This window comes from Amblyraja radiata, chromosome 20 (assembly GCF_010909765.2).
Source record: "Amblyraja radiata isolate CabotCenter1 chromosome 20, sAmbRad1.1.pri, whole genome shotgun sequence".
Classification (NCBI taxonomy): domain Eukaryota; kingdom Metazoa; phylum Chordata; class Chondrichthyes; order Rajiformes; family Rajidae; genus Amblyraja; species Amblyraja radiata.
The window spans coordinates 512,594-521,763 of NC_045975.1; the positions used below are offsets into that span (position 1 = coordinate 512,594).

Here is a 9,170-nt window from a genome sequence, read left to right on the forward strand (position 1 = left end):
CTCATCTAAATCACCAATAGCAATGGGTCCAGCACCGATTCCTGAGGCACCCACTGATCACAGAGAAGCAACCTTCCACCATCACCCTCTGCTTCCTTCAGTGAAACCAATTCTGTATTCAGGCGGCTATCTCTCCCTGGATCCCATGTGGTCTAGCCATGCAGAACCTTGCCAATGTGCCAAAGGCAAGGCCTTTGTATCTGATTGTTCCGGGTGACAGCGGGTGGGGAGTCACATAAATAGCTGCAGTCATCTCTACAAAATGAATTAGATTTATTGCTGGGCGGATTCTGGATTCAGCGACACGGGTACAAAACCTTCCGGAAGTAGTTCCTGAACTCCTTGTTGAAGAATGTGTAGATGAAAGGGTTGAGAGCACTGTTGACATAACCCAGCCACGTCACTGTGCTGATGAGCTGTGGAGAGACGTGGCAGGTGTTGCAACTTGCCTTCAGGATGTGGACCACAAAAAACGGCGTCCAGCACAGCAGGAAAGCCCCTGAAATAAACGGACAGCGATCAGCGGGAACAACACTTCCACCCACAGTCACCAGCGGTGGAGAGCGGTGGCCGATTAGGAAAAGGGGAGATGCAGCGAGACCTGGGTGTCATGGTACACCAGTCATTGAAAGTAGGCATGCAGGTGCAGCAGGCAGTGAAGAAAGCGAATGGTATGTTAGCATTCATAGCAAAAGGATTTGAGTAGAGGAGCAGGGAGGTTCTACTGCAGTTGTACAGGGTCTTGGTGAGACCACGCCTGGAGTATTGCGTACAGTTTTGGTCTCCAAATCTGAGGAAAGACATACTTGCCATAGCGGGAGTACATAGAAGGTTCACCAGACTGATTCCTGGGATGTCAGGACTTTCATATGAAGAAAGACTGGATAGACTCGGCTTGTACTCGCTAGAATTTAGAAGATTGAGGGGGGATCTTGCAGAAACTTACAAAATTCTTAAGGGGTTGGACAGGATAGATGCAGGAAGATTGTTCCCGATGTTGGGGAAGTCCTGGACAAGGGGTCACAGTTTAAGGATAAAGGGGAAATCTTTTCGGACCGAGATGGGAAAAACATTTTTCTCACAGAGAGTGGTGAATCTCTGGAATTCTCTGCCACGGAAGGTAGTTGAGGCCAGTTCATTGGCTATATTTAAGAGTTAGATGTGGCCCTTGTGGCTAAAGGGAACAGGGGGTATGGAGAGACGGCAGGTACAGGATACTGAGTTGGATGATCAGCCATGATCATAATGAATGGCGGTGCAGGCTCGAAGGCCTACTCCTGCACCTATTTTCTATGTTTCATCCTAACACTTATCATCTGACCCAGACACCGAGACACGAACCTTTGCTGTCAGCATTAAGTTCCATTGGTCATTGTCTGGCCTTTAGTTCGGTGGTGAGTGGTCAGGGCAGGTCCATTAGTGAGGGAGTTTGAGAGGCAACTTCACGGAGATGTATACGATTATAAGTGGCGTTGATAGGTTTAGCTGGGCAGAATCTTTACCCATTGTGGAGGCATCGAAAACAAGGGGTGTATGTTTGAGGTGAGAGAGGGAGGTTTAAAATGGATCATAGAAACATAGAAAATAGATACTGGAGGAGGCCATTCGGCCCTTCGAGCCTGCACCGCCATTCATTGTGATCATGGCTGAACGTCCCCTATCAATAACCCGTGCCTGCCTTCTCCCCATATCCCTTGACTCCACTAGCCCTTAGAGCTCTACCTAACTCTCTCTTAAATCCATCCAGTGATTTGGCCTCCACTGCCCTCTGTGGCAGGGAATTCCACAAATTCACAACTCCCTGGGTGAAAAAGTTTCTTCTCACCTCAGTCTTAAATGGCCTCTCCTTTATTCTAAGACTGCCCCCTGGTTCTGGACTCGCCCAACATTGGGAACATTTTTCCTGCATCCAGCTTGTCCAGTCATTTTATAATTTTATATGTTTCCATAAGATCCCCCTCATCCTTCTAAACTCCAGTGAATACAATCTTTTCAATCTTTCCTCATATGACAATCCCGCCATCCCAGGGATCAATCTCGTGAACCTACGCTGCACTGCCTCAATCACAAGGATGTCCTTCCTCAAATTAGGAGACCAAAACTGTACGCAATACTCCAGATGTGGTCTTACCAGAGCCCTATACAACTGCAGAAGAACCTCTCTGCTCCTGTACTGAAATCCTTTTGTTATGAAGGCCAACATTCCATTAGCTTTCTTCACTGCCTGCTGTACCTGCACGCCATCTTTCAGTGACCGGTGTACAAGGACACCCAGGTCTCGCTGTACCTCCCCCTTACCTAACCTAACCCCATTGAGATAATAATCTGCCCCCTTGTTTTTGCCACCAAAGTGGATAACCTCACATTTATCTATATTAGACTGCATCTGCCACGCATCTGCCCATTCACTCAATCTGTCCAGGTCACCCTGCAACCTCCTAACATCTTCACAGTTCACACAGCCACCAAGCTTTGTGTCATCCGCAAACTTGCTAATAGTTGCTCCTAATTCCCTCTTCCAAATCATTAATATATATGGTAAACAGTTGCGGCCCCAACACTGAGCCTTGCGGCACTCCACTCGCCACTGCTTGCCATTCTGAAAAGGACTCGTTCACTCCTACACTTTGCTTCCCGTCTGCCAACCAATTTTCTATCCACGTCAACACCCTACCCCCCATTACCATGTGCTCTAATTTTAGTCACCAGTCTCCCGTGTGGGACCTTATCAAAGGCTTTCTGAAAGTCTAAATACACTACATCCACTGGCTCCCCTTCATCCATTTTACTTGTCACATCCTCAAAAAATTCCTTTTACTGCTATCCAAATGCCCCATTAATACCTCTTTAATAATTGACTGGTGCATCTTTCCCACCACCGAAGTCAGGCTAACTGGTCTGTAATTCTCTGTTTTCTCTCTCGCTCCTTTCTTGAAAAGTGGGATAACATTAGCTATCCTCCAATCCACAGGAACTGATCCTGAATCTATTGAACATTGGAAAATGATCACCAATGCGTCCACTATTTCTAGAGCCACCTCCATGAGGACCCTGGGATGCAGTCCATCAGGCCCTGGGGTTTTATCATCCTTCAGTCCCATTAGCCTACCCAATACTATTTCTCGCCTAATGAAAATTTCTTTCAGTTTCCTCGACCCCCTTAGATCCTCTGTTCTCCAGTTCTTCTGGGAGATTTTTTGTGTCTTCCTTAGTGAAGATAGATCCAAAGTACCTATTCAACTCTTCTGCCATTTCCTTGTTGCCCATAATAATTTCACCCGTGTCTGCCTTCAAGGGACCCACATTTGACTTTGCTACTCTTTTCCCCTTAACATATCTAAAGAAGCTTTTACTGTCCTTCTTTATATTCCTGGCCAGCTTCCCTTCGTACCTCATCTTTTCAGCCCGTATTGCCCGTTTTATTTATTTCTGTTGTCCTATGAAAGTTTCCCAATCCTCTGGCTTCCGGCTACTGTTTGCTGTGTAATACATCTTTTCTTTTAGTTTTATTCTATCCCTAACTTCACTTGTCAGCCACGGTTGCCTCCTACTCCCCTTAGAATCTTTCTTCCTTTTTGGAATGAAATGACCCTACGTCTTCCGGATTATGCCCAGAAATTCCTGCCATTGCTGTTCCACCGTCATTCCTGCTAGGATCCCTTTCCAGTCTACATTGGCCAGCTCCCCTCTCATGCCTTCATAGTCCCCTTTGTTCAGCTGCATCACTGACAGTTCCGATTTAATGAAGTTGATTGATGCCTGGAACTTGCCGCGGGAGGTGTTGGAATGAGATACATTCACTGTTGTTAAAGTCATTTAGACCCTCGACCAGGCAAGGTATGGTCCTCCTCTCTGACGCCCCCCCCCCCCCCCCCCCCTGTGATTCCCCCTTCCCTCCAACCCTACTACCACATCCTAACCCAGACCCGATCACCACCGGAAATTGGAGGAGCAGCACCTCATATTCTGCCCTTGTTGTCTCCTCCCCTTCTCAGCTCTCACTCAGCCCTCTGGCTCCTCCTCTTCCTTTCATCTCACCCCCCACCCTACATCAGTCTGAAGAAGGGTTTCGGCCCAAAACGTTGCCTATTTCCTTCGCTCCATAGATGTTGAGTTTCTCCAGCACGTTTATTTACCATGGAGCAACATACGCATTGGATTAGTGAAGACGGACAATACGGGAATGATGGGCCGAAGAGCCCGTTTCTTCCCACGCCTGGGGGATGTGGGAAGCAAACCGGAGCACCCGGAGGAAACCAACGCGGCCACGGGGAGAACGTGCAAACTCCTCATAGACAGCGCGTTAATCCGGGTCGCTGGAACAGCGAGGCAGTCGCATTAATGACGGCGCTTGTCCCCAGCCTGACCCAACTGCACCCGGCGCCACACTGACCCCCTCCTTTCCCCCCGTCCCTTCTCTCCCCTTCCACCTCCCCAACTTCCCTCTATCCATCCGCCGCCGTGCGCGGCTTCGCCCCCCTACCCTGTAGGAGTGGGGGTAGGGGATGAAACGGGGGGGGGGGGGGGGGGGGGGAGTGGAGGCTTGATCTCGGTTGTCCCCGCTCTCACAATCCCCGCGGCGCCACAGAGAGGACTCGCTGTTACAGGTTAGCTGGGATTTGATCTTAATTCCGGGATAAGGGTGGCCGTCCGTCCAAAAATAACCCGGAGGAGCGCGCGCTGTCCCGGAGCCCTGGCCGCCGGCTGCCGGGTGTCACGGGCTGGGCATCGCCGCTTCCCCGGGGGGGGCAGAGACCGCACAGCGACGCGCGACGCGGGGGTGGGGGGGGGCAGAGACCGCACAGCGACGCGGGGGATGGAACGAGCTTCCCGAGGAGGTAGTTGAGGCTGGGACGATCACAACGTTTCAAAGACACTTGGACCGATGCATGGATAGCACAGGTTCAGAGGGATATGGGCCAAATATGGGCAAGTGGGACTAACTGAGATGGGCATCTTGGTTGGCATGGATGCGTTGGGCCGAATGGCCTGTTTCCGTGCAGTGTGAATCAGTCCAGTGTCCGCGGGCGGAGGATGGGCTAGCAGCGATGGGCTGAATGGTCGGACGGGGCCGGAGGAGCGCAGGGATTGGCCGCCGGGGTCGGGCGTCACTCACCCAGCACGACGGGCAGAACAGTCATGGCCTTGTGTTCCCTGCCGCTGATGCGGACTTTCCGGCTGCCGGGGCCGGGCTGCGCGTACATGGCCGGGCGGGTGGCGAGGCGGGGGGGCTCCGGCTCCGGCCTCGGCTCCTGGACCCGCTCCCTCTCCTTCTCCCTCTCCCCCTCCCTCTCCCTCTCCCTCTCCGGCTCCGGCTCCCGGTCCGAGGGGCTCCCCTCCATCTTCCTGAAGCCGTGCGGGTGCCGGCGCAGTTTGCGGGCGCGGTTGCGGGAGGCTTCCCAGCGCTGCAGACCCCGCAACACGGCGCAATACAGCAACAACATGACAGGACAAGGCAACAGGAAGGAGCAGACCGATGACCAGATGATGTATGAGTTGTCCTCCAGCCGGCACACGCTGATGTCCCGGCCCGGCACCTGGTTCAGGCCCAAGGCGATGGGAGATGCGACGGCCAGCGCCAGGATCCAGGTGAGTGAGATCAGGGCCACCTGTCGAACGTCAATGTGGGTCCTGCTGTAGTTGAGGGGGATCCGGACCGCAATAAACCTGGCGGGGAAACACATACATGGATAAACATACAACACACACACATAAACACACAACACACATACATGGATAAACATACAACACACACATAGATAAACATACAACACACATATAGATAAACATACAACACACACATATATAAACATAGAACACACACATAGATAAACATACAACACACACATAGATAAACATACAACACACACATAGATAAACATACAACACACACATAGATAAACATACAACACACACATAGATAAACATACAACACACATATAGATCAACATACAACACACACATGGATAACATACAACACACACATGGATAAACATACAACACGCACATGGATAAACATACAACACACACATGGATAAACATACAACACACACATAGATAAACATACAACACACACATAGATAAACATACAACACACGCATAGATAAACATACAACACACACATAGATAAACATACAACACACACATAGATAAACATACAACACACACATAGATAAACATACAACACACACGCGTAAACATACAACACACACATAGATACACATACAATACTCACACATATACAACAAACACATAGATAAACATACAACACACACACGTAAACATACAACACACACGGTCCATTGTAGATCACAGTTGCTGTTAGTGTTGTGCAGAGTTCAAGAGCTACTTGTTGGGAAGAAGTTGTTCTTGAACCTGGAGGTCACGGTTTTCAGGCTCCTGTACTTTCTTCCCGATGTTAGCAGCGAGATGAGAGCGTGTCCAGAGTGGTGTGGGTGTCTGATGATGCTGGCTGCCTTTTTGAGGCAGCGACTCCTGTAGATCCCTTCAATTGTGGGGAGGTCAGTACTGTGATGGACCGGGCAATGTCCACCACTCTCTATCATCTCCTTCGTTCCTGGGCGTTCGAGTTGCTGTACCAGGCCGTAGGGCTTGGGTGAGAGGGGTCAGGTAGGGGTCAGTTCACAGCTCACGGTGAACGGTCCGGAGAGACGCGGCCACTGACCGGCTGACGGGAGGGTCAGGGGTCACTGTGCCCCCAACACCACAGCCCCTCTCACCCGATCAACACCCACCTAAAGACGACACCCACCTGAATTCAGCGCTCACCTGATGCCCATTCTCACCTGCCGACACACACCTGTCCACACTCACCTGTCCACACACACACCTGGTGTCCACACTCACCTGTCCACACTGATGGCGCACAGGTTGAAAATGGAAGCCGTGCACAGCATGACGTCCATGGTCATGAGATAGTCACAGACACCCGGGCCGAGCGTCCACACCCCGCCCTGGAACTGAAAACAATTCTGCTCAGGGCCCAGTGGGACAGACTGCGTCCGCTCACCGCCAACCGCTCGCGGACTCCGGCCCCCGACCCTACCACCCGGTACCTGCACTGACCGGGGTCAGTCCCATTGACCAGCTCCGGCCGCCAGGCCGCACGGGCCGGGAGCCGTTGGCACCGTGGCGCTGGTCAGTGGTGGGTCAACCCGCCCAGCGCGGCCCCGACACACCGGGGAAGGGGGGTTTGGAATGCGGTGGGGGTTAGGGAGGTGGGGGCTGGGGAGGTTGGGGTCGCGGGGTTGGGAGGTGGGGTCGGGGCGGTGGAGAGGGGTAGGAACGGTACGCATTTTTGGGGGGTGGGATTGTTCCGGGTAGAAGGTGTGGGTTTTGGCCGGGGGGGGGGGGGAAGTTGTGAGGAGACTGGTTTGAGGCACGATAGGGGGGGGGGGGGGGGTTTGGGGACGGGGGGAGGATTTGGGGAGGGGTGGGGGTCGTCCCGGTGGGAGGGCCGCGTTGTGGGGTGGAGGGGGGGGGGGGTGTTGGGGAGGGGTGGAGAGGGGTTTGGGGGAGGCGGAGTTTTGGGGGTAAGAGAGTGGGGGGGAATGTGGGAACGGGTGGGGTTTGAGCATTGGTGTGCTTGGGGGGAGGGGGTTAGGGGGAGGGTTTTGGGGGGACGGGGTTTGGGGGGAGGGGGGGTTGGAGTTTGGGGGGGGAGGGTGTTTGGGGTTTTGGGGGGGAGGGTGTTTGGGGTTTGGGGGTGAGCTTCACCTCCTGGAAGACGTAGAGCGGGAGAACAAGGACGGCGAGCAGCAGGTCGGACGTGGCGAGGCTGGCGATGAAGATGTTGGTGGCGGTTCGCAACGGCCGTTCTGTGGCGACGCCGAGACAGACCAGCAGGTTCCCTGCGATAATCAGGACGATGAGCAGCCCCCCGAGAACCAGCGCGGGGATGTGGAGAGCGGGGAGCGGCGGCCCGCCCGTTGTTTGTCCCCCCGCCATCTCGCTGGTTGCCGTCTGTCCCCCCGCCGTCTCGCCGCCGCTGCCGTTGTTCATGGTCGGGGCCCGGGGTCCCAGATCCCGGGAGTGTCCGGGATACCGCAAATCCCCGGTGGTCGCTGCAGATTCCCGGGAGATTCTCCCAGACCCGGAATCCCGGCGGCGGACGTGGGAGGGACAACACGGGAAAGTTTGGAATCTGCCCTGGGACGGGTTCCGCCGCCCGTCCTCCCCCTTCCACCGGTCCGCTGCAGCCGCCCTCCCGTCCCCGTCCCCGTCCCAGTGCCCGTGCCCGCGGCGCCCGGGCCGGGGATGAGATCAAGTGTCCGCCGGTCTCCGCCGCCGTCGGGCGACTCTGACGTCGCGGCCGCTGCGCCGTCACTCACTGTGGGATCGGCCCGTGCCTTGTACCGGCATTGGCTGGAGCGCTCAACTCGCCCGTCCCGGGACGTCAGGGGAACCTCGCGGATCCCGGGGGAGGGTGCAGGCGACCGGACACCGGGTAGTGGTCAGCATTTATCAGGGGGTTTAGCAGAATGACGCCGGGATTAGCGGGGATTAGCTACAGGGAGAGGTCGGGCAGACGGAGGTTGAGGGGAGACTTGGCGCAAATGTATCACATTATGAGAGGCATTGATAGGGTGGACAGTCAGAATATTTTGCCCAGAGTGTAACGGAGATGAGCGGAGCAAGTTTTCCACACAGAGGGCAGTGGGGAACGCGCTGTGTGTGTGTATGTGGGGGGTGGGGGTGGGAGGGGGGAGGCAGATACGATCGTGGTGTTTAAGAGGAATTTAGACATGCAGGAGAAACAGCGCGTGGGCCGTTTATAACTCAGCAGTATGAACGTTGATTTATCTAATTTCAAGTAAGTCCTGCACCCCCCCCCCCCGAGTTTAGTCGTTCTGCAGTCCGACTTCGCGCCCTTGTATTCCTCTCGTGAGCACATATTCCCATTAAGCATGGGCCATTGTGGGCTCCACCCTTCCTGAGGTCAACTGTTTTGTCCTGGCCTTGCAATCTGCAGAGGGGTCCCGACCCAAAACGTCACCTATCCAGGTTCCCCACAGGTGCTGCCTGACCCGCTGAGTTACTCCAGCACTCTGTGTTTTACGCAAGGTCCCCGCCCCGATCCCTGCGGTCACAGATTCTTCCACCCGCGCCCACGGCCGACATCGCCGTCAATGTTGGATCCAATCAGCCAG

At 54.1% G+C, this 9,170-nt stretch overlaps 1 protein-coding gene across 1 annotated transcript; it reads right to left on the minus strand.

Moving 5' to 3' along the window:
- Positions 1 to 273: 273 nt before the first annotated feature.
- LOC116984478 (D(4) dopamine receptor-like) lies at positions 274 to 8,195 on the minus strand. The gene is made up of 4 exons (XM_033038605.1): positions 7,738 to 8,195; positions 6,868 to 6,980; positions 5,117 to 5,667; positions 274 to 499 (listed from the first exon to the last, which is right to left on the minus strand). The coding sequence occupies exons 1-4, from the start codon at positions 8,020 to 8,022 to the stop codon at positions 297 to 299; spliced, it is 1,152 nt and encodes a 383-aa protein (XP_032894496.1). The 5' UTR covers positions 8,023 to 8,195; the 3' UTR covers positions 274 to 296.
- Between the last annotated feature and the right edge of the window lie 975 nt (positions 8,196 to 9,170).

Bases quoted from the DNA above. Each gene is read 5' to 3' on its own strand.
- LOC116984478 (XM_033038605.1), bottom strand. From the start codon at position 8,022: ATGAACAACGGCAGCGGCGGCGAGACGGCGGGGGGACAGACGGCAACC. The intron at 5,668-6,867 runs GTGAGTGTGGAC...TTTCCCCGCCAG, and splicing joins TGCGCCATCAGTGTGGACAG to GTTTATTGCGGTCCGGATCC. The intron at 500-5,116 runs GTGAGTGACGCC...CGTTTATTTCAG, and splicing joins TGTTCTGCCCGTCGTGCTGG to GGGCTTTCCTGCTGTGCTGG.